A 24679-nucleotide genomic window follows, 5' to 3' on the forward strand; every position below is an offset into this window, starting at 1 on the left:
ACAGGACAGAACGGGCCGGGTCGGGGCGTGCCGGGTGCTCGGGTGCTGCCGCCGCTGAAGGAATGGCCACGGCCCGTCTGGCAGCGCTGCCCCGGGCAGTGCAGCTCCTCCGCCGGGCGGGCGAGCGGTGGGGAGCCCCGCGGGGCAGGTAGGGATGGGCTGTGGAACGGGAGGTGCGGGCTGTAGGGGCGGAGGGCTGTGGGGCTGTAGGGGGTGGGTAGCTGTAGGGGACTGGGGCTGAAAGGGATAGGAATAAAAGCGGAAAGGGGGCTATGGATGAGAAGGAATAGGGGCTATAAGGGATCGAGGGGCTGTGGATGAGAAGATATGGGGGCTATAGGGGGCAGAGGGCTCTGGGGTTGGGGACCTGTAGGGCACAGAGGCTGCAGAGGACGGAAACTATGTGTGATGGGGGCCAGGGACTATAGGGCAGCTGCAGAGTGCTGTGGGTGTCCAGCTAGGCCAGTGGCTGCATGCAGGGAGGGCATATTAGTCTCAATGTGTAACCCTTGCATCCCCTAAAACCCCTCCAAAGTGGCAGAAGGCAGGCTGTATCCCCTGGATCTGCTTTGCCCCAGCTTGGGAGTGGGCCGGGGCAGGCATGAGTCCTGAACAGCAGGCAAAGGGAAGTGGAGGCATTGCAAGGGCTGAACTTTGTGCAGCTGCTCCATCTAGATTGCAGCAATGTGAAATGTATCAAATGGCTTCCTCATCCTCCTTCAGGGCTCTGACTTGCAGTCAGTGACCCTGTCCCCCTGTGGTCCTGCAGCCCCCAGGGAGCTGGGTGACCCAGCAGGTCTGGGACACCAAGAAGCTCTGGGACTTGGGAAGTCAGGCCAGTTCTTTGCCTGGCTTTTCTTCAGCGCTGCCTTTTGGAGCAAGTTCTTGTAAAAAGAAAAAAAAAAAAAAAAACAAAAAAGAACGAAATGGGAAGTTTCTGGCTTTGGGAAAGGGTCTGAAGGATTAGCTGATATTCAGAGTAATAATCACTGGGATGAATGACTTCCAGTGAGCAATTCCAAGAACCGGGTGGCCTTGTTTTTCCCAGACAGGGTTTAGGTGGGTTTTTTCAGCTGGTTTGACATTAGGAGTGAAGTGTTGAAGCCACTTCATCATAGGTGTGTGAAGATTGTCTTCTCAGAATCTGTTCTTAGGAAATAGGATGAGAAGGGAAGCATGACAGCGTTCACTGCAGCTCATTTCAGCCCAGAATTGAAACTGAGGGACAAGAACACAAAGCCCTTGGAGAGAGAGAGCATGTACTTAGAGAGTAAACTCTAGTAATGTTATAAAAAAAGTTTATTGAATTCTGCTCCTAGGCTTGTTTATCCTTTTGGCAGGGAGAGTGCAGAGGGCAGAGAGGTACAGTGGAAAACAAAACCAGAAAGTTGCTGCAGGAGGAGTCTGAAAACCCTGGGAACCTCATCTCTCCTTAAATGAAAATAATAATAATATTTTTAAAAAGTAGTAAGTATCTGATTAACTCTTTAGTCAATAGATTAAAGCAGAAGTGAGGACAGAGCAGAGTTAATTTTCACCACCCTTTAATTGCAGTCATATTACAGAAAAGACCCAAAAGCTCTTGTTTTGGGGAGAGATGCTCTTGGTAGATGTCTGTGAGCCAAGGAACTGGCAGAATCTGTGACCCTCTCCAAGTATGAACTCTGTATTTGGGACAATTCCCAGGCTCTGGGAAGGCAGGGCCTTTCCCACAGGTGCAGATGTGATGGCACCACAGGGCTGGTCAATGTCCTTCACATTACAAAGGGGACAGTAGCGTACACTCCCTTGTTTCCTCTCTCATCCCTTTTGATAATTTCTGTAGAGACTGGTAAAGAGTTAAAGGTGAAAACAGAGCTGGTTATCTTATGTCAACAACTCCAGACTGTTGATTTGGGCTGTTCAGAGAAAAATACAAACAGCTCCTAGGATTAGCCCAGAGTATTTGCCTCAGTCTTATCATTTCTGCTCCCTGCCATCAGGCAGAAGAGCTCTGGGATTGCTGGGATTTGGCTGCTCTCCCACCTTTTGCAGGGAAAAGGAGGAGGATGCATTCTTCCCAGATCTCTGATGTCTCTCTGTTGAGCTGCGTTGCTGAATTTGAGGGTTCTGGAGTTTTGTATGAACAGCCTGTGAATGAGGCTGGCTCACTTGCAGGCTGTCTTGCTGCTGAAATGTGCTGGTAACAAAAGGCATGTGCTCTCCAAAAGCCATGGTTTACAGTGCTGACGCCCAAGAGCAAGCACAGTTTTATCTGCTCTCCTTTGGCTGAGTCAGGGAAATGAGAGCTGGTGTAGTATCAGACCATGGGTCTTGTTTTATCTCCAGCAGCACCAGATGCTTTGTAGGAAGAGGTGAAGGGTGAATTGCTTGTTTTCTGTAACAAAGATGAACACAGAGGTTATTTCTAAATCTTTTGGACCCTTTCTTTCTAGAGGTCTCTTGATACATTCTCTCAGATCAGATACATACACTTGCTGCTGGCTGTAGGTAGGAGGGAGACCAGCCCTATGTGATTTCCAGCATGATGCTGCTGATAATGAACATATCTTGTGTCTGCCTCCTTCATTCCACTCCCAACCCCCAGTGCTTCCAAAAGGCTGCTGTGTTTTATCCCACACCTTTCACTTCTGCCACTGTCAAAGTGACACAGAAATGCTGAAGCACATGTGAATGTCAGACCAGAATTTGGGGAGCTCAGACTCAATGGCAGTTGAGAATTTTTCTTAATGCATTTGAAGAAATTGAGTTACTGCTTTGAGAAGAGTCAGTGACTCTGGCTTATGAGCATGAGATATCTTAGCCTTCTTAGCCTCTAATTTCAGCCTCATCATTTGCTGATGCTTTAATTTGAAAATGTGAATACTTGGGACCTCTGAGAGCAAGCTGTGTTCACAGTGTGAAATACTGCTATATTTTCTCAGTATTTCTCAGCATGTGGCTTTGTAATGATATCTTTTACTACTCTTTGATGCACTATCATCCTCATGTTTGGGGGTAGGGAGGAAGCCAAACCATGAAACCTGGAGCTTTGTGCCTTCTTGCATTTAGTGTAAAAGTCTGGTTCTGAAAAGTCAGTGAAACCTTTTGGCTCTTCAGGTCTGGAAAATATTGAGCCAGTAAGCCCAGAGAGCCTGATCTGTGTAATGCTTTGTCAAGACATGACAGTGTAAGATATTCCCCTTTTCACTGGCAGTGCAGGGCTGGGCAAGTGCCTCTTTGAAGGCTGACTGCAGAGAGCAGGAGACTGTTTCAGCTGGTCACTTTGGGTTCTGATTGAATTTCTTCAATCTGAATTTTGTAGTATTTCTTCCTCTCCCCAGTCTCTTTATGTGAGGGTCTTTTGTTGTTTATTTTTCCCCGTGCTGAGCCTGCTTGGCTCCTAGTGCCCCCTGAGATGATGCTGGGGGGAAGAGCTCTTGCACAACCAGGTCAGCAGTTGCTCCCTGCCCTCTCCAGCCCTTCCTGGGCAGGAAATTTAGGGACAGGCTCTGCTGACACCGGACATGACTTGGCTTGAGGGAGATGAGAGTGTGACTGGCCCCATTAAGCGTTTTAACGAGCAACCTCTGCCCTCATGAGCTATGACAGGAGTCAGGGACTTCTTCAGTCTCCATTTCAACCAGCAAGTGGCTGTGGGTGGCTGTACTGGCTTTTACTGCTCTCCTAGGAGCATTCATCCTGCCCTTGCTTTAGGGAGAATTTTTTCTACTTTTTGATTTATAGAACTGATGTTTATAAAGGCCTTTCTTCAGAGCTGTCTTTCATCTCCTTGCTTATATACATGCTTTGCCCAGGAGTTTTCAAGCAATAGAAGGAAGTTCAGTTTAGCACTTGTCCTCCCTCCTCCTCAGGCAGTCTTACAGCCTTGATGTGAATTGCCCAAGAGCTTGGTGAGAAGGGATGTCTGAACAGAGCCCGTGGGAGTTTGCACAATCCTCCCTCTGCCGAAAAGCAGGGGGAAAAAGGGTCAGGTCATTCACTGTCTCTTGGAGCTGTACTCCCCCGAGGGTAAAATCTAGCTTTTGTTCTCTGAACACCGCCTTTCACTCCACATAGGAGGTAACTGCAGGCTCAGGCTTGTTTCTTGTGGGCAGGAAAACAAATCATTTGTCGCAGTAACACCAAGTCTTTGCATAATATTGATCCTATAGTAGATGGGCATTTAGGCTGAGCTATTTTTCCTCTTTAAGGCAGGGATTTCCCCATGATACACTGCATTATAACAGCCTCTGTGCTATGCACTCTACAAATGTACCTTGGCGCTGTCCCTCCTGGTTGTCTCCTAATGTTGGAATGGAGGAGCTGAAGTCATGGAGAAAGGCAGAGAGGAAGTGAGGAGGGACAGAGAACATGGGGGGCTGCCTGGGGAGGAAGACAGCGTGTTGGGAGGTGGCTGCTGGAGTAGAGGGTGGTTTGTAGGAAATGGAGAGAGAAATCAAGGTCGGAACTGCAGTGCTCAGGAGCTGTGGTTCGAGGGGAGATTGCTGCATTTCCACCAATGATCAGACCTCAGGGAAAGCCTTAATGATTTTAAAATGGTTTTCCCTATTATTGCTTCTCTTGACTCATTGACCTCCCCCTTGGCCTCCAGCACAATGTCTCAGTGCTTCTACCCTGCCTGATTTTTACTTCTCAAACCCATCCCAGCTCTCCTCCTTCCCACCTGTCTCAAATTTGCAGTGGGGGCCATCTCCTCCCTTCTGTGGTATTGCCTTTGCACTTCTCCCCCCTCATTTCGCTGGTAGCTCCTCTTTTTATTGCTGCTGTTTCAGTTCCATAAACTCTTTGCATTCCAGCTGTCAGAGATGGAATGTGTACAGCTGATTGCTGTTGTAAACACAGAACATTCCTTTGTGGACACCTCAGTTACAGCTTAGCTTCTCTGAACTCTTCTAAACAGTTTTCGTTCTGCAGGATTAGACTCTTCTCTGCTGATTGTTTTGGAGAATGACCTCTTTAATTTTAATTCTCTCTTTCTCATTTGTTTGCTCTTTTCAGCCAGTTGAGAGAGTTTATCTACAAACTGATTTGGCTGTGTTACTTCACAGCTATTTATACTTTTTAATGTTGCAGAAAGACCAAGCCCAGTTGCCATCTCTCCGTGAACTGCAGAGCCCATATTCTGTCCAGGCATGCTGATATATCTGTGTAGTTTTCAGTGCAGGAGAATGATGGTCGGAACAGGCTGTGCCAGCTCTACAGGGCTGGTGCAGGCTCCTCCACCAGGTGTCCCATGGAGGGATGGACGCTCTGCCTGTTCTGCCTGCTGGTATAGACACACATGTGCGTGCCCTGGGGGTACCAAGGTTGTCCATGTGCCCCAAGCCACTGCATAAACTTTCCAAGTCCTTTGGAAGTCTTCCTGATCTTGACCCACTGAAGCAGCTGCCTGTGGTTCCCACTGGTGCAGGAATGTGCATCAGGTATTCCCAATGCCATTGGCAGGCTGATAATCCCTCCAGATGGGGAGAACTGTATTGGCAGGTTATATTAAATAGCCTCTTCTTTTTTTCCCAGTGCCCTGCACACAAAGATGCCCTCTGTGTCTCCCAAGGTGACCAACAGCTACATCCAGGGACCCACAGACATTCCCCTTCTTGACAAAACCGTGGGCCAGTGCCTGGAGGAGACTGTGGAGCGCTTTCCTGACCGCGAGGCCTTGGTCTTTTGCCAGGATGGGGTTCGGAAGACATTTGCTCAGTTCAAAGAGGAGGTGAGTGCCTTGTTCATCCCTCAGGGGTTTGGATGACAGTGGCAAGTGTGATGGAGGAATGGGAAACATTTTCAGTTTCATTGCTCAGCTCAGGACTGAGATGAGTTGCGTGGGGCCTTTCATGCTGGTGCAGAGATAGGCATGTGCTGCCTTCATCCTTCTCTGAGCCTTGGGATGAAAGGGGGGAGGTGGCATATGCAAAATGCTAACATCCCATCATGAACATTCATACTTAAAAATTATCACACTTATCTGATGGGTTATGGGCTGAGTCATGGTGCTTTTCTCAATTGGAGTAGACTCCACCTTTTGGATTAGTCACTCTGGCTATCAGAGGTTCTGAGTGTGGGGAAGATTTTTATCCAAGCCTGAAGGCAGTGGAGCAAAGTAAAGGGCTAGGGCTCAATATCATATTGAGCACAGATGTGTGTGGGTGTGTGCATATATGAATATATGGTTCTGTTTTTGGAATGGAGGGACTAACTACCTGGAAAGTTTCTAATAAATGTATCAAATGATCTTTGATAGGAAAGAATTGTTTGGTAGGTTTTTAGGCTTACTGTGGCTTTGGTCACATCCATTCACATAAACAAGGTTAGCTGTATTCACCCTAATTTTAAGAAGTAGGCCGTAATTCAGAACTAAATCAAATTGTTCCTTAAATTCATATCTCCTACAAGGCAGATTTTATAAATTCAGAGAACTGAACAAAACTATAAAACCTTTCCCAAATGCCTCAGTGTATTTATACATACATTTGTGAACCTGAAACATGCTTACCACCCTGCGAAATAAAGTAGTTGTTAATATAGTGGCTGAACTTGAGTTAACGAATCACAGAATCACAGAATCACAGAATCAATAATGCTGGAAAAGGTTTCAAAGACTGAGACTTTGGCCAATCACAACACTGTCAAGTAGGTCAGAGTACTGAGTGCAACATCCAGTCATTTCTTTAAGGCCTCCAGAGACAGGGACTCCAACACCTCGCTGGGAAATCCTTTCCAATATTTAATATTTTACCTTTTCAGTGAAGAAATTCCTCCTGTTTCTAGCCTGACCCTAGCCTGGTGCAGTTTGTGGCCACTTCCTCTCATCCTGAACCTTGTTACCCGGGAGCAGACTCTGCCTGCCCCCTGGCTGCACTCTTGTCAGGGAGTTGTGGAGAGGAAGAAGGTCCCCTCTGATCCTCCTTTTCTCCAGGCTGAGCCCCTCCAACTTCCCCAGGCACTCCTCACAGGACTTATGAGGACAGGAACCCAGAACTGGTCAAAAATCACTTGATAGAATTTTCTTCATCCAAATCCTTTTTGAAGTAAGTGATACCCAGAAGGGAGGTAGATCCAACAGTGTGGATGGGCCCAGCATATGGGTAAGGCTTGGTCCTAAGTGGAATTGATGAGAAACTTGGCAATAAATAGTCTTTGGGCAAGAAGTAACTTGCAACAACATAATTGCCTATTTTGATTTCCTTCCTACTTTGTTGTATTGTTCCAGGTTTGTTATTTTTATGCTTTCAGTCAACCTGCTCAGCAGGGGCTGGTCTGTGCTCCAGGCTCAGAAGCTGCTGCAGGCATGGGCTGATGGACTGTTCTGGGGAGACACAGTCTGTTGCATTTCAGTTACAAAGATGATGCTTTTTCTCCAGAAAGCAGTGCCTGGAGACCAATATCCCCCACTGCATCCTCTGTGTGATCCTCAGGCTCTTCTATTTTTCAGGTGGACCAAGCAGCAGCTGGACTTCTGGCCCTTGGCCTGAGGAAGGGAGACCGGCTGGGAATGTGGGGACCCAATAAATACGAGTGGGTTCTTATGCAGTTTGCAACTGCCCAGGCAGGAATCATCCTGGTAAGGATTTTGCTTTTAGCAGTCTATTGGGAAAGGAAATAGAGACAAAGAAGCAACAGGAAATACTGGAGATTAAAGTTTGTTTGTTTTTCCATGCTCTTCCCTGGCATGTCATCTATAGCTGAATCAATTATTTTAGGAAGATCTGTGCAGCTCTCTGCATCTTCATCCTCCATTCTCTAGGGAAGCAGGCTGCAGAGGGAGGAGGAGAAAAAAAGTGCTTACAACAGCTGTTAATAGGAGATGTGCTTTTCTCTACAGGACCATTTTTATGTGGGATGTTGCTGCCCTAACCAGTTACCAGCTGGTTAGATCCCTTTGAAATGTATTGCTCCATGGAACAAAGGCTCACTTAAAAATCTCATCCAGGCTGCATATGCCTAAAGCCAATTTTCATTTGATTGCATGAAAATACACCTTATTTAGGCAGTGTACTGTGTTGAGGTCTGTACCCTGCCTTCTGCTCCATTTCCTTCATCCTGGTTCATTCCAGTGTCTGCACGAATAGGGTGGAAGGGTGCGGCTCGGTAGGAACCTGTGGGTGAACTTAACTCCAGTGGCCACTCTCTAGAGAGCTGGGTAGAAGGTGTTATCATGATTGTCCATCAAGAAAACCGACTTGCACAAGAATTTTGGTCTAGTTTAGTGGATTGGATCAGCTAGATAACTGGATCAACCCCTGTGAGACAGGAGGTCTGTTTTCTGTTCCTGAAGCTCTGTTTTGACTATGTGGCTTCACATAAATCTCTTTTGCAATTGTTTTCTTTCACACAAACACAGAATTCAGATATATTTTCTGTGAATGCAGAATCCCTGTGGTGGTGAGCTGTTAGCTCTGTGTTGGAGGAGAGGCTCTGAGTATGGCTTAACCCTGGAGGAACTTTTCTGTTGGAGTCTGTGCTAGCGGGGAGCATGTTCAAGGCAAGAAGGTGATCAAATTCTTGTTTCTGGCTCTTCAGGTATCTGTGAATCCAGCCTACCAGGCCTCTGAGCTGGAGTTCGTGCTCAGGAAGGTTCGTATGGCATGAACTGTCTGTTGAAGGGGATTGGTGGGGACATGGTGCAGATGAGCCGCTCAAGATTTGGGTGTACGGGAAGAGCTGGTTGGAGAGCAGGGCTCGTGTTGGATGTATACAGGGGATGAAGTTGCAATTCTGTGGCCACATTTCTTGCTGTGGCACCCACCCTCTCTGATGGAAACTGTTGTATCCTTCTCATCCCTCTCTCTCTGCTAACAGCCAGGTACTGCCAGTACTGCCCCAACCCAGCCCCCACTGTCAGCAATCATTTACCAGGGAATGGGGGAAAAAATGTAGGACTTGATACCTCCTCTTTGCCCCTCCTGCCCAGGGCAAAAATCACCAGCTGGAATCTCAACCTTGAAAGTAGAACCTCAGAAAGGACCTCATTTTAACCTCAGAAAGGACCAGTCTACTTGGTAGCTTGATTTCTCCTTCCCAGGTTTGTCCAAGGCTGGCTGGCCTTGGATTTAAGCTGTTTTAAGTCCTAGGTATTGCCACTGTTTAAAATCTCTCTGCTGTCTGATCCTGCTATTTCATCTACCCTTGAATACTTCCCTGGGTTTGAGTTTGTGACGTGCAGAACACTGATCAATTTAAACTGTTCAGGCTCCCTTGCTCAAATAATGAGGAATTCAGATTATTAAATATTTGATGGCTAAAAATTAAGATTAAGCAGCTAATTTTTTCATTGTGATTTGTTCAGCTATAAATGAAAGGCTGATATTAGAAGAGAGAGAGCCACTTCTGAATGTTCCCAGCACCACCCAAGTTATTTTTGCCTAGAAAGTGAATAATTTTTAGCAAAATTCTTTTGTATCAGTAACTGTGTAATGGGTTGCTGGGCTGAAGTTTGAATTCTTGTTGCATCCTGTCTTTAATCCTCTCAGCAGTCCTGCTGGTCACTCCTGTTCTCATGCATAGGGGTTGAACTCACTGCTGCAGTGGAGCACCATCTCTTCCAGGCTGGATGTCCTTGGGCTTTTCTGTCCTATTGGAACTCTGTTCTTCCCTTTTCCCCAGCAAGGCTTTTGTTTTCATCTCCTCTGATTTTCTTCTCTAATGTAATCTGTAATGTTGATGGGATAAGAGCAGAAATGCGCTTCGGCTCCATTGGGAATTGCTCCTGTCTTTCCCTTCCAGATTTGCCAGCATTCCCAGCTTTATTATGCACCTTTGACACTGGGATCTCTGGAGTTCCTCATCACCCTAAGGATTTGTTTGTGTTTGCATTTATTTATTTGCATAATAAAATTTCTGAAGACTTTAGGGCTTTTCCTGTTGGATCCTGTCCATCTGTGCAGTCCGATTGGTATCTATGGAAATATGTGTGGAATAATCATTCCTTGGATTCCTACTGTATTTCCAGGGCTTGGTAAAAGCAAACTGATATCAAGTTTTCATATTTTACATTCTTTGAAGACAGATCTGCTGCCATTCAGGTTGAGACCATGTGGGAGAGGAGGCCCAACCAGACACTCTTTATCTTGTACAACATCAGCCCTTCAACCTGCCCTCCTCTCCCCACACAGCATCTATTTTTCAGAGCTGGTTCAACCAAAATTGTAGTTTAAAGGAATTAGTAGTAAAAAGTTGCAGAGGCCCAAAACAGCCTCAGTCCCCTGGGTTCTGGGCAGCCTGTTCCAGAAAATAGAGCAAATGTTTATCTTCCTTTCTGACAAAGCTCAGAGGGTACTTACAAATAATTTATTGGAGTAGCCTTTGTCTCCTTATTTCCCAGACTCTGGGAAAATAATGAGAACAGCTGAATAAATATGTAAATAGTTTATTCGACACAAATAAATTTTTTGGAAGATGAAAACAGTTTGAAAATCTGGGTCAAATTCAGAAAAATCTTCACTGCTGAAAAAGAAACAAAAATTCTTGGAGTAATTAAGGTGTTTTGTTTTGGGATTATGTAAATGTAAGAGTTGAATGAAAAATGTTTTCATTTTCAAAATAGCTAGTGCTTTAAAAAGAGGTGGAAAATTCTCAGGAAAAGGAATACCTCAAAAATTCCACAAAAAAAAACTTAGCTTGATTTAAGAGGCAGATTTTGGAAATCCTTGTTTTTCCAAATTTCCTCAAAAATCCTCATTGCAGATCAACAAAAATTAATTTGTTTTAACTTTATTTATTTATTTATTCATATTTTGGGACTGGGCTTTTTTTTTTAGATTTGAGACTCATAATCTGAAAAATCAGTTGTTTGCCTTGTGCTCACAACGAAGGGTGTCAATCCTGGGCAAGGAGGGAACCTTAGGCTACAGCTCTAATTTCTTGACCAGCAAAAATCATCCTGAATCCAGCACTGAGGAAGAGCAAAGCACTGGCTGCACAGCTGGATCCAGGCTTGGGATGCTGGTGTGCAGTGGCAGCACAGCACTGCTTTGGGAATGCACAGCTGTAAGGGCTCATTTGCTTTAGTCATTGGGGAACCTCCCTGTTCCTGTACTGGGAGTGGCTGCTCTTTATCATGTCCTGACCAACAACCCGACAAGGCTGTTCATGAGTTTCTGTCTTCCTTCACAGGTTGGCTGTAAGGCACTGGTGTTTCCCAGTCAATTTAAAACACAGAAATATTATGATATTCTAAAGCAGTCATGTCCCGAGCTAGAAAAATCCAGTCCAGGGGGAATAAAGAGCAAAAGGTGAGTTAGGAACATCTGGTGTCTTTGCACTGACCTCACAGCCATGTCCTGCCTTGTGTCCCCTCAGCTGCACAACACAGGTTTTGCTGAAGAAGGACTCATAGGAGGTCTCATCTGAAGAGAACAAATTAGCCTGGCCTAGAGGTTTGCCCTGACCGGTGTGTGCCTGTCTGGGTACTTTTCTCCTTGTTCTTTTATTGTTGATGGTATTTTTCTCTCTGCCAGGCTACCTGACTTATCCATTGTCATCATGTGTGACTCGAAGCTTCCTGGCACCTTCCACATGGATGAAGTGGTGCAGGCTGGGGACAGCAGCCACCTGAAGCAGCTCAGGGCCATGCAGCAGATGCTGTCCTGCAATGAGCCCATCAACATCCAGTTCACTTCAGTAGGTGCCCTGCCAGCTCCATGCCCTGGGGTTGGGTTCCTCACTGGGAGCACGGGGAAAGATGTGTGCAATGCCACACATCACATTTTCTTCCCATTTCCCTCTGAGATCCAGCTTCTGCAGTAGGATGGAAAAAGTGTTCTACCATTTCCCCTTCTTCCATTCTTTTTGTTCAGCCCTTTGTCAAGGGCTGATGGAGATGAGACAGTGCCAGGTGAACTCTGTTCAGCTGAAATTGGGCTATTTTTTGGGATTCAGGTGCTGTTAAAAAAGTAAAACCAATCTCCCAGGTCTGATAGGAGAAAAAAGTGGAGGATCGCCCCAGAGTCTGCCAGGAGGAATCTCCCCTGAGCTCATCCTCAGAAAAGGTGGTGTTATTGCATAATTCCCTGTGTCTTCCAGGGAACAACGGGAAGCCCTAAAGGAGCCACCCTCTCCCACAGGAACATTGTGAATAATGCCTATTTGGTTGGTCTGAGGCTGGGGATCACAGACCAGGTGGGTTTGGTGGGAACAGGGTTTGGGGAGGCCTTCACTGCAATGGAGAGACCACATGTGGAGAATGCTGGTGTTTACTTAGTGGAAGGGCAGGATGTTTTACTGCAAATGACATTGAGGGATATTCATGCATAACATTTTGCATTTCAAGGGACTTCATTGATCTTTCATTTTAGTTTCATGTGAAGGGGGTTTTTTAGGCAAAAAAAGCTATCTTTTTGTGGGGGAAAAACATGAAATTAATTACTTTTCATTTTGGTGAATACTCATTTCAAATAATTACAAGACTCTGGATGTTAGCTTTGTATTCTTTTGATGAGGTTTTAATTTGACTTACATGACTTGGTTTCATGTCATGTTTGCAGTCTTATAACTCTTATCAGGATATGATCTCTCTTTTTGTGGTTTCTTAAAGAAAATGTTAAAGACAAATATTTTCTTTTGAAGTTCTGAAGTACTTATTCCTAACACATCAGCTTTGATCCAGAGAATAGATGAGTTGTTTCAATCAGTCTTCAGAGCCTTTGGTCATTTAAAAAAAAAAGAACGTAAAATGAATAGCATGTGCCAAATCCTGCACATTTCATGCCTGTCACAGCACTCCCATTTGTCTCTTTTGGTATATAATGTATGAACAATAGCAGACCAAGGAGTCCAGCAAAGAAGAGACATTGCAAAATTACAGGATGAAATATTGACATTAAAAACTTCCCAAGCTGATTTTTATTAAAGGCAGGATATGTCAGTTGTGTTTTCAACTAACAGGAGCACAGTGGACTGTCAGATTTCCAGCCAAGGGGATCAGGAAAATGTCACTGCTCAGATCTTTGCTCTTCAGCAGGGAGATGAGCTGGACACACACTGGGAGGTCTCCTCTCCTCACTGTTTTCTGGTTGATCCCAGGAGAGTCGCTGTGCGCTCCCTGCGCCTCTCTACCACTGCCTGGCGTCGGTGGGAGGCTGCATGGTGATGGCTCTGCATGGCACCTCCTGCATCTTCTCATCACCCAGCTTCGAGGGCAAGGCTGTGCTGGAGGCCGTGTCTCGAGAGAAGTGAGAGCCTGTTTTGCTAAGGAGCAGTTCTTGGCTCGTGACTCTGCTCCTTCCCTTGCCCCACCTGCCAGGACCTTGCTTGTGCTCTTCCTTCCCACAGTGGGAGAAGCAGATTTGCTGCTGCACTCAATTGCCCAGGCACTTCAGGAACCAAAGTCTGCCTTTTCAGCTGTGCTTGGGAGTGTGTCATCCTTCTTCTGAAATTAAGGAATCCTTCCTGTCACCATAGGGCTTTGCTTGGGAAGCATAGTGCTGTCTTGGTTTGCTGTGGCTGCTGTGTTTTCACAGCTGAGCACCTGCCCTCCTTTTCCAAGTCCAGCTCTGCTGCTGGGATAGTGTTTCCATATTGTTCCTCAAGTACAGCTTGGGAAAGAAAAGATGCTGTCTGCATCATACATGTACAAATGTCTCTGTATTTTATGCAGATGTATATCTGTGTATACTGATGAACAGCACATCTGCTGTGCCTGCCTCCATGCTGCTGCTCTGCAGCCCCAGATGGGACAGGAGGGGATGGGACAGGAGGGATGGGATGGGACAGTATAGGATGGGACAGGACGGGATGGGACAGGACGGGATGGGTGCTGGGCTAGGGCTGCCCCCAGTTTCCCCCTCTGCAGCTTTGCCTTTTTATCCCTTCTTTCTCAAGATGCTCCTTCCTCCTTGGCACACCCACCATGTTCATAGACATACTCTCCCAGCCGGACTTTGACTCCTATGACCTGTCAACTCTCCGGGGAGGTAAGTCCCAGAATTCAAATGGAAAAATCCTGAGAACCAGGATATTCCTGGTTCCCTGCTGGGAGGCCATATTTTTAGTTTTGTGAGCACACATCTCTTCTGATGGGAAGAATTTAGTTGCATGAGCCTTGGGTTTCCCCTGTTAATTTGATGCTACACTTCTTTTCCTTGGGGAATCTTTCCATCATTATGTATTTTAGGACTCCTTCATCTGAAGGCAATCTAGGGAAGGACCTTTCTATTTTAGCTGCAAGGGGAGGAGTCAGGAAGAGCTTGATTTTCCTTGTCTCTCCAACCACCACCATGTGGCAGCAGATGCTTTCTGTGTCTCAGACTAGTGCAGTCCGTAAAGCAGAGCCAAGCTCGGATTTCTTTCTCAAATCTGAAGTTTCCTGCTTGTTTCTGAAGTCATTCATCCTCATGCTGGAGGGTGTGATACCATGTGCTGGAGGATCTTCCTCCCTTGTCCCAGCCCACCTTGGAAATAGCTGGGCAGACCACCTGTCCTTTTGAGGCAATAATAGTGCGGAGAGAAGGTGGTCCTGGAGCATAAGGAAATATTTTAGCAAGTTACCTAATCATCTCTGCTATGTGCAGAACAATCCTGTCTTCATCCTGTACCCCACCAAAGCTTATCTATTACCCTGCTCTTTTGCTCTGTCATCCTAGGTTGGAACAGGTGGCAGTTGGGATCTACCCTCTCCCAAAAGGGCTGCTCTGTGCAAGGCAAGAGGAAAGGTTTTTGGTTTTATGGTGATGATCAATGAGAGTGTTTGTCCCACTATAAAACTGTGTCTCTTTCTACTATGAATCTTTCCATTTTTGGGGAAATGTAGGTTGGACTAGGTTTGAGTTACAGAGTTTATTTTCCTGTTGAGAAAGGCAAATTGGCCTTGCTGCAGCCTTTGCTTCTAGAACAACTAGGATCTGTATAAAAAGATTTAGGAAGTATTTTGACAGGAACCAGTGTATCCCACAGGTCTTGCCAGCATTAAATCTGGGAGTGGAGAGCCATTTGAGGGACCACTCCTGGGAATAAATAGCTAGTTTCCAAAGTATTTTCCTCTTCCTTCCAGGAATTATTGGAGGTTCTCCTGTTCCCCCTGAGATCCTGAGGACAATTATCACCAAGATGCACATGCCAGAGGTTGTGGTGAGTTGTGGTGGCTGTGACCAGACCTGCAAGGGGTGTTGGTCATGGTGAGACGCCGAGTTTGGGTTCTCTGGATCACAGTGGTACCTGGTGGTCCTGGAGCTGCTGGGATCAGGCTGAAGAGGGAAGGCTCAGAAAACCTGGAAGACAGAAGTGGGGGTTCTGCCTGGTTGCTGCTGAGGTGTCTGGGGAGGAAGCTTCAGAAGAAGACAAGGCATCACATTCAATGTCATTAAGTGAAATTCTGCTGCTCATTTCAAAACTTTTACTGACATTCAGTTGTACACACTGCCAGGATTATGGTGGCAGAGGCAATGCTGGTTCATGCTGGTGCAGGTGGGTGCTTGTATTCCTCTTGGTGTGGAGCTGTCAAGTTTCTTTGCCCATCCTGGATTTCCTGTGGATGTAAAACCTCATTGCGTGGTTTTTGTCATGTCTGAGTCAGGTCGTGGGAATGGTGCCATCCACGTGTGCAGCACCAAATGCTGCACTGCTAGAAGGGGAGCATGTGCTGGGCCATGTGTCCTGCTGCTCCACCACCCTAGGCCTGTGCAAGAGCCACCAGCATGTGCTGCATGTGGGGGACAGGCCACCAGCAAGGGGGTCAGTGACCCTCTAGGTGACACATTTCCTAGGCATGTCCTGCCATCTGCATGCAGGATGCATGCAGAATGGCTGAGCCAGGAAAGGACTATTTTGTTTTGCCCTAAAGGAAATTAATTTGGTACCATGCTGCTTCCCAAGGCTGAGGAAGCAGCCAGTAGTGATGAATAAACATGTGGGTCTGGGAGTCAGATTAGGGTGTTGTTGTTGGCAGACCCCGACTGCATCAGCAGCAGGGTTTTACAGGGACAACTCTGTGCACTGCCACAGACCAGGGGAATCCAGGGCATCCGTCCTGAAGCTGTCTTGGATGCAGCCAGGTTTTTTTCCTGGATATGATGCTCTTAATGCCGAGCTGGAAACACCAGGGTTGGTGCTGCTGCTTGAGGTCTGTCAGGTGACAGCTACCTATTTTCATAGTAAAATTGAGTCTGGCCTCACAAAATATTTTCAAGCATTACTGTGAGAGCCCAGGACTCATTAGGTGTCACATGTTCCCATTTTGTAGCAAGAGAAATAATAAAACCCTCCCAAACAGTTGCTCTGCCCATGGGATAAAGAGGATTAAGTCTATATTTGTGCCACTGGTCTCATGTCACTGCTGATCCCTCCAGCCCTCAGACAGACACATAGAGACTTGTTGATTTCATCTTTGCAGCAAGAGCTTTATACAGAAGATGTACATAAGAAAATATACAATTCAATTTCTATATAGGAGGCAGAGGAGTTTTCACCCTCTTAAAGGTCATTTACACTGTTACAGAGGAATAAATAGACATATATTTATATAACTCTTCAGGATTAAAAAACATAGTTGAATTGCAACTGTGGCTTTGAAATAGCTGTGACAATAAACCATAGTCATCTTGGTGTCCTGCTAGATCTTCTGGAGTATGGGTGGGAAGGAGAGGAGGGGTGCCTGAGCCAACTGCACCATGCACACCTTCTCCTCTTGGACATCTTGGTGACCCCACAGAGTGGGAGGGAAATCCAGTCTTTAGATGGCTCCAGTTTTGGAGGTTCCCAGTACTGTTTCCCTTAAAGGATTTCTGGCCAATTTTGGGAGATTGCTGCCTCAGGGCCACTGGCTCTTGGTCACTACTTCACCTGTCCCCTTAGCCCTGGCCTGCAGGGATCCCCTCTGTGGGAAGGCAGGGGAGTCTCTTTGCATGGGTTGAGACCAATTTTCCTTATCAAGCAGCTGGGAGGGATGCTCCTACCTTCCCATTTGCTCCCTCTCCTCTGGAATGGGAGAGACAGCAACCAGCTGGTTGATCAGGGATGTGGGTTCTATTTCTTCTGGGAAAGATGACTGTGTTTTACCAGCAGGATCTAGCTTAGCTTGTCTTAGTGTGGTCATGCATAGTTTAGTTTTTAAAGAGGCCTCTTTTAAAATACATAGATGTCAGAAAAGATTGAGAAGGTGGATTCCATCCTTGTGATCAGCAGAGAAGCAGGGATTCAGAGGAGGCTGCAGGTGTTCATATATATCAGAAGTGTTTCCTGACAGGTAGGAGAAGCTCAAGGAAGACTCAGAAGTCAGTAGTTTTCTGATGGTTGAAGTGACCGGTCACCAGGACGGGCCATACTGGAGCCTGCTAGCATTAAAAAAGAGAGAAGGCCACACCTTTAAGGGGATTTTTCCAGCAGAGCAGTAAACTTCTAACATTTGTCTATTTTTAAACCAGTGGATGAAGCCCATACTTGAAAATGAAGAGTTTGGAGTCAAGGAGCTGTTACAACTTCCCACAGCAGAGGAAATGGGTTCGTCCTATCTCTGAGCTACTCTGCCAACTCTCTGTGTGACTCCTGAGGATCTTATCCAAAGTGCTGGTGGTCAAGGAACACTTCCTTGGCAAAGGAAGGAAACCCAGAATGAAATCTTCAAGAGTAGTGGAGTATTTTGATGCCCTAATTCTGAAAATCCAGGGCAGGTGTAGTCTTAGAAACTACCAAGCAGCTTTTCATCTTAAATGTAGCCAGTGCCCCAAGTCAGTCCTCATCCCTGAAATACAGACCCCTGTATATGACAGCTGCCTGGCTCTCAAGGGGTGCATGATGAAATCAGAGGCACTTTCATAAAATTCATGCTCACCACACTGGAGTGGGTTTGTGTACCTGTATTTTGGCACTGACACCTGAAGGCACTGAGCTTTGTCTTCTGCAAGACTGGAATAAATAGTTTTCTATTTCATTAGCACTTGTAAACCTGTTTGAGGGAGCCGGATGGAAAGTGCTACAGGAAAAAAACCAACAGGTATTATTGTCATGGTTTTCTTATTCTCACCATGGAGGAGTGAACTGGGATTGAGTTCAGGCAGGGAAAGAAGATTAAGAACAGTCAGACCTGTAAATAAACTATGTTTAAGTAGGGTGGTTTAGAAAACTGAAGTTTTTCCATGCTTAGAGCAGAACTTTTCCTGCCCTGTATGGAATGACTGGTATTTCCATCTCTAATCCATAAAACCCTCTGGCACTACAAGAGAAATAACCACTTTAGAAAGGCACAGAGCAGCTGGCATAATCCCTGACATTTTGGTCATAAATTTCCTTTCTCCACCCTGATGTGCATATCCTTATTGAAGTGGGGATCAAAAGGCCATAACATGGCACAATGCCCACCTCTTTTCATACAATGCAGTGCAGGATCACTGCACTTTCTTTAACAAATGAGCAAAGGTCCCTTCCCCAAGAGCTTACAAACTTGCAGGCTCATTCAAAGTCCTCTGGAATCTATACAAACTCCAGACCTATTTCTGGGATGGGAAAAAGTAAAATGCCGGGGGTGGAGTGATGACAGTTGTGGCTTTTTTGCTCCTCTGCAGGCTGAACTTAATACCCCTGGTAGTTTCCAGCTGTGGAAGGTGTCTGTGTGATCAGTTTTCACAGTTGATGTTTGCCTTGGTAGCTGTCAGCAAAAGCTCATTGCTGGAGGGGAAGGCAGCCTGGTGTCTGAATCACCTCCTGGCTCAGGACACCTTACCCAAAGAATATTTCCTATCTTGAACCTTCCTCCTCTGGGATACTCATTTGAAGGCAACAGACGTTTTTAAATACCTGACTGTCTTGGAGGGAATTGTAGTTGTGGAAAAGGAAGTGCTGAATCAAGAGCTGCTCCTTATGAAAGATATCTGCTTTCCTATGGGCTGGGGAGTCTGGGGCAAGACTTCCCAGCAATGCCCTGTCCTGAATTTCACACCAGACCTGGAGAACCTATATAGGGCAAAGAGCTGGGCATCTCCAGTTGGTTAGAAAAGTAAAGCTTGTGTGGTCCCAGCTCAGGGTAGGAGTCAGCTAAATCCACCCTTGTTTTGATATATAGTGTTTATCCCTTTTGCATAACAATTACATCTTGACTTGATATGGGGCTTTGGTGTTAGGAAAGGGTGCATGTCACCATAGTCCCCGAAGCATGATTGAGGCTTAAACCCTGTTACAGTGTAGGGCTTTTGGTTTTTTTCCTTACGTACAGTGATTGCTGCAAAAAGAGATAAATTTTTCCCATGTTGCAATAGAAGCTCTGAAGACTTCAAAATTATTCTGTGTGTATTTTCAGGATTCTTACTTCTCTATTTCATATTTATTTACATGTTTTGCCCCAGGCCTGTCTTTAGCCCTATATTTTTTTCACAGAGCTGATTCCATCCCTGATGCTACAGGCAGGTTCTCTGCTCTGGGAGCTCATGGAGCCAGGAGATAGTGCAGCTCTGAGCAGAGAGATCTATGGGTGGATGGATAAGCTGCTGTAAGCCAAACCCTGGTGGCATTTAAGACTGATGCCACCAAAGGTGCTGGGGCTTCTGTTGCAACTAAAAGGGAACCATCTTACGTGTTTAATGGCGGCTCCCCTTCCTAGATCTCTTGGTGGGCAGCTTGCAGGAGCGGAGGGCCGGGGTGTCCCTGATGGGCTGTCCCCGGTGCTGGGCTGGGGTGGAGCACGTGTCCTCAGCACGGGTGCGGTTGCCTTTCAGCCACCTGTGACACAGGGAGGAAGGAAGAGAGGAACTTGAAAAAGGGGCAAACCATGGACATCAGAGAGCAGGGTGGGGAGAGAGCTGCCGAGTGTGACAGCAGTGTCCTGGCACAGCTCGGGGGCCCAAGCACATCCTGGGGAGCGCGGGGTGTGGCGATGCCGTACTTGCGCAGAGGTGCCAGCTGGCAGCTGCAGTGCCAGGGGTTTCGGGAGATTGTCAGCGTCTCCATTTTGTCAAAAGGGAAGTTTCGGGGCAGTTGGGTGAGCCGGTTGTTCTCCACGTGGGCGGTTTTCAGCACGGTCACACCAGCAAACGCGTTGTCTGCAAACTGAAGCACAGAGGTTTCTGGTAAGGAACGTGGAACTGGGGAATGAGGACTCCAAACATGGGGGCCTCTATTCCAGACTTTGAGTGTCATAAGAACAAGGCACTGGGACATGCTGCCTGGAGAAGTTGTCAGTGGGCTATCCCTGGAAGTATTCAAGGTCAGGATGGACAGGGCTTGGAGCAACCTGGTGCCCATCTCCAGGGCTTTTGGAAAGAGATGATCTTTAATGCCCCTTCCAACCCAGGCTATTCTATCATTCTGTGAAGCATGGAGAGAGCAAGAGAAGAAGCTTTGAATGGGGAGCTGGCTTGCTGGATGCTCTGTGCACTTGAGAGGCAGCAGGCTGGTGGGCTCATGGTTGATGGAGTCTCCTACAGGGAGACCTACATCCCAAATCCATGTGGGATTGTCTTTGCAGCCACATCCCTAAATAAATTGAGATCTGGCAACCCTTTTTTATTTTTGAGCAATAATTCTCCATTCAAAATGAAGATATATTCTGGTATATTCCTTTCTAAGGCTGGAAATCCTCCCAAGGCCTGTTGCCTTGCCTGGAGCAACTGAAGGAGGAGCGTTTGTGGCCTCTGAAGGGGCTGTAGACTTTGGCAGTGCCTGGGGGCTCTGAGTGGAAATTTACTCTTGGCATTTGAGCGATGTAGAAATACAGGCAAGTTTCCAGGACCTCAGCCTCCTCCATTTTTTCTCATTTCCAGTGAGATTTTTGTAAGGGATGCTGTAAAATTTGTGCTTTCTTGGTTGACAGGGAGGCTTTAAAGTAGAGCCTCCCTTAAGAAAGCTGTTAAAAAGCAAGAGAGGCTGTAGATCTGACTCTGCAGCTCTCTCCTCTCTTCCCTGAAGCCTCATCCCTGATGTTTTCCAGCCCATGGTTACTCAAGTTGGAAAGTTGTTGAAAGCAAACCCCTCAACAGGAACTTCCATGGCAGTGATGGACTGGGGAGGTGCTCCCTGACAAAGCACAAAGCTCTTCTTGGCTATGACAAACCATTTCTTCCCCCTCTCAAAGTGGGGGGAGAGCTTTCTCTAAAGGTTGGAGAGGACACTCACTAGGTCTTCCCAAAGCGCCAGGACCTGTGCTCCCATTTCTGAAAAGAACCTTGCACTTCTCATGGACCATGAGGTTGTGTTCATGCTCTCTAAGCTGAAAGGCTTGACAGAGGGAATGCACTATTTTAAGCTGTGAACTTTTGTCATCTTCCAAATTAAGCTTTGCTGGATGGGATTAGAGCTTAGCTAGGAGACTCCCAGATCCCTGTAGCTGTTAGACAGTCAGCATTGCTGGTCTTCTCCTTCCAAAACTGAGCTGACCTCAGGAGGCTGGACTGTGCTGATAGTGGAGCTGCTCTGAGGGATGCTGGCACGCCATGCAGAGGGGCGGGAGGGCTGGACAGTGCTGTTACTGTCTCAGCTGCTCATTCCTCTTCCAGCCCCATGAGAAGAGTTCACATCTGCTGCTAACAGCTCCAGAGCTGCCTGCCAGACCGTGTCTTTGGGAAGAAAGGGGTGATTTTTATCCCTTATTTAGATGGAGGATTACTGCTAAGTTATTTTACACTGAATACACAGACAGGGGTGCCTGTCTCATGCTGAGGTACAAGGAGGGTCCTGGCCTGTGCAACACAGCCCTGTGGGGTCCAGTGTGGGTCTGTGATGCTGGGGGGAAATGGGAGCTCTGTGCTGGAGCCTGAGCTCTAGCTTTTACTCAGGGTCTTCCTTTTGCTCAGATGTAATTTAGGCTGGAGTAGAATTGCGTGGGTTTACTCTCGATCAGCTCAAAAATCTTGCAGCCATGCAGGGAAGAGCTAAGGATAGCATGTTTGTGAAGGAGAAAGGGCTGTAGTAAAGATGCTGGCAGCACTTAGAGCATTTGGTGGTGATTTCCTGGATCGTGCAGCCTCTGTGATTAAATGTCTCTTAGCAGTGCAAAGTTCACACGTGGGCTGTTTGGGTGTGAGACCTTTGAGGATTTGAAGGGAAAATGTGCTGGAAGCTTTCTATTTGCAAGCCCTAAAGCTGCAGAAGCCACCCCTATTAGCGCTGATCCCATAAACTGATGTCCTGTTGGGCTGCTGTGGAGGAAAGGAGGCACTGGCTGCACAAGAGCCTTTTAAGGTGGTCACTGTAAAACAAAAAAAAAGTCCTTTTTGCTGGCTAGAATTGTTAACCATTGCTTCTTGGTCAAACCAAGGATGCTTATTTCCCTGGAACACCACAAAGTTTAATTTCTTCAACATATAACTTGGAACTCTGATATCTCTAGCTGGTACAATGTTATGCTGCAATATTTGACTGAAAGTGCCTTAGAACTGAGTCTACAGAAGTGCTGTCAGACAACATCTAAGGTCTTGCCTAGTAGAGGCATTCAGGATTAAAACCATTGCCATTAACCTGGAGAGGTTTATGCTCAGAGTGGACAAGGGCTTAAATACTGAAGTTATTACTCAACTGGTTTAGTTAGTGTTGTTCTGCACCTGGACAGGCCATAATTCCAGTTTTTGAGCTTTTTGGAATTCTATCTCCCTTTGAAAACTCTGGTTTTATGCATTTCTTGTAGCTTTCATGTGATCTGCTCATCATCGTGAGGCTGTCTGAGTTGTGAAGAAATTCTCTTTTTCATCATAACTTCCTGCATGTGTTGGGTGTTGCTTTGCAGTGCAGTCCCAGCCTGGCTCACCTGGACTGTCTTTGGTCTTCCTGGCAAAGCATCACCCCAGGGAGAACTGTTCTGTTCTGCCTGCAGCTCCCTCTCTTTCCAGCCATGGAGGATTCACCCAGGACATCAGGCTGCATCAGGATGCTGTGCTGGGTTCTGCAGCACTGCCAGGCTTTTCAAAGGTCCTAATACAAGGGATTCCCTGAGTGTGATACTCCTGCCTGTGGATCCTGCTTTCTCACAGAAAAAGGAGTGGGTTGTTTTGCTCTTCAGGATACCTGAATGTCCTTCCTCCCCTCCAGTGGGAACAGGGCTCCTTTGTAAGATGCTGCGAGAGTTCCTTTTGAGACAGCATCAATAAACAAACCTTTCTTTGTAACGTGTCAGGTTGGGAGGCAGTGGGGAGGTGAAGGTCTGTACCCCTACCTGTCTGCAAGGCAGGGGTAAGAAACCAGGACTGTTCACAGCCCCTCCAAGGAACCTCCCTCTCCCAATCTATAGCAGGTACCTGGGCTGAGCAAAGGAGGCAGAGCAGTTCAGCTCTGCAAGGTGGAAGTGCCCTCCACTATGAGGGACATGCTCACCTCTCATCCCTCACCTTGTGTCTGTGAATATGGAAGGTTCCTAATTGATCTGGAGCATCCCAGATACCTTTCTCAGCGTCCAGTGTCACCTCCAGCTTGGGAGGGAATGCACTGCCTTGCATCCATCCAGAGGGCTTAATCAGCTCCAGATAATTTGGTTTTGTATAAATAACAGAAGGGTGGGGTGTGCTCTCTCATTCCTCACTTGAGCCACATCAGGGTGTAGTCAGTGCCTTGCTGCCTGCAGAGCCTACAGACCTGCACTTCCCCTCTCCTCTGTAAGGGAGGGTCAGCAAACCAAGGGCGTTGTAAAGGGGAAGAAAAGCAAGCCCCATATTTCTGATCTGAAGCAAGTGGAAGGAGAAGGAACTCACCTTCTTCAGTTTCATGTTGTCCAGGTGGAGTGTCTGCAGGTATCGCCCGAAGGACTGGAAGGCGTTGTCAGGGATGACCTCAATTGGGTTATGAGAAAGTTTCAGTTCCTCCAGCACTCTCAGCTTACTCATTGCATTCACAGGGTAGCTGCTCAGCTGGTTCTTGTCCAGGTGGAGGACAGCAAGGTTTTCTACATCCTCCATGGCCCCAGGTAGGAGGTTGGTGAGGGCGTTGTCAGAGAGGAAGAGCCAGCGCAGATCTTTAGCCCCATTGAAGACCCCTGGTTTCAGCTCCTGGATTTTATTGCTGCCCAAGTGCAGGATGAAGAGGTTGACAAGAGGGGAGAGGAGTCCTTTGGATAGGTCTGGGATCTTGTTCTTGTCCAGGTACAGGTAGGTGAGATCAGAGAGATCATCAAAGGCTCCTGGCTTTATGACACTGATCTGGTTGTCGGTGAGATAGAGGTAGACCAGGCTCTTGAGCCCCCGGAAGGCTCCGGTGGAGATCTCCTTGATCCGAGAGCTCTGGAGGTGCAGGGACACCAGCTTTTTCATGTCACGGAAGCCGTTGGTCGGCAGGATGGGGAAGTTGTTCTTCTGCAGGTTGAGAAGCCGTGTCTGCTCAGGCACTTTGGGGATCTTCTTCAGCCCTGCGTTGTCACAGATGACGTGCTGCAGGTCTCCGCCGTGGCAGTGGCAGCTGGGGGGACATGCCTGCATGGTGGAGACGAGACATGCCAGCAGGCTGAGGACACTGAGAAGGAAGCCTGACCCCTTCATGGTCAGATCTGGAATTAAGTGTGGTGGGAAGAGAAGCAGGAGGAGGAGAGTGACGGGTGGGAGAGAGAGAGAGAGAGTGTAACCGGGTTTGCAGCATACTGAACACAGCCCTATTTATAATGTTATTAAAAAGCAAAATCCCTTCCCACAAACCACAGGCAGCAGCCAGTTGGAAACAACTGGCTTTGGGAACTTACTGTGAGCTTAACCCCTTGGCACCAGGCAGAGGAGTGTCCACGGCCCTGCCTGGCCCTGCTGCTGAGCGATGTGCAGGAGTAGTTTTCACCTCTGGAGGAAAA

General features: G+C 47.0%; 2 protein-coding genes across 2 annotated transcripts in view; one reads left to right on the forward strand and one right to left on the reverse strand.

Moving 5' to 3' along the window:
• ACSF2 (acyl-CoA synthetase family member 2) overlaps positions 1-24679 on the forward strand; it is a 36062-nt gene continuing 11383 nt past the window's right edge. The window contains exons 1-10 of the mRNA XM_066565651.1: positions 1-148; positions 5521-5716; positions 7436-7564; positions 8524-8577; positions 11116-11234; positions 11460-11622; positions 12025-12120; positions 13024-13172; positions 13822-13913; positions 14990-15066. Coding sequence (XP_066421748.1) covers positions 63-148; positions 5521-5716; positions 7436-7564; positions 8524-8577; positions 11116-11234; positions 11460-11622; positions 12025-12120; positions 13024-13172; positions 13822-13913; positions 14990-15066 — 1161 coding nt within the window. The 5' untranslated portion in view covers positions 1-62. The remainder of the gene's footprint in view (positions 149-5520; positions 5717-7435; positions 7565-8523; positions 8578-11115; positions 11235-11459; positions 11623-12024; positions 12121-13023; positions 13173-13821; positions 13914-14989; positions 15067-24679) is intronic.
• Positions 19503-24395, reverse strand: CHAD (chondroadherin). The gene is made up of 3 exons (XM_066565781.1): positions 23601-24395; positions 19808-19971; positions 19503-19644 (listed from the first exon to the last, which is right to left on the reverse strand). Exons 1-3 carry the CDS (start codon positions 24378-24380, stop codon positions 19503-19505), a joined length of 1086 nt encoding a protein of 361 aa, XP_066421878.1. The 5' UTR covers positions 24381-24395.

Source organism: Molothrus aeneus, chromosome 25 (genome assembly GCF_037042795.1).
Source record: "Molothrus aeneus isolate 106 chromosome 25, BPBGC_Maene_1.0, whole genome shotgun sequence".
Lineage (NCBI taxonomy): Eukaryota > Metazoa > Chordata > Aves > Passeriformes > Icteridae > Molothrus > Molothrus aeneus.

Bases quoted from the DNA above. Each gene is read 5' to 3' on its own strand.
- CHAD (XM_066565781.1), bottom strand. From the start codon at position 24,380: ATGAAGGGGTCAGGCTTCCTTCTCAGTGTCCTCAGCCTGCTGGCATGT. The intron at 19,972-23,600 runs GTGAGTTCCTTC...TCTGTGCTTCAG, and splicing joins ACAACATGAAACTGAAGAAG to TTTGCAGACAACGCGTTTGC. The intron at 19,645-19,807 runs GTACGGCATCGC...CCTGTGTCACAG, and splicing joins CAGCTGGCACCTCTGCGCAA to GTGGCTGAAAGGCAACCGCA.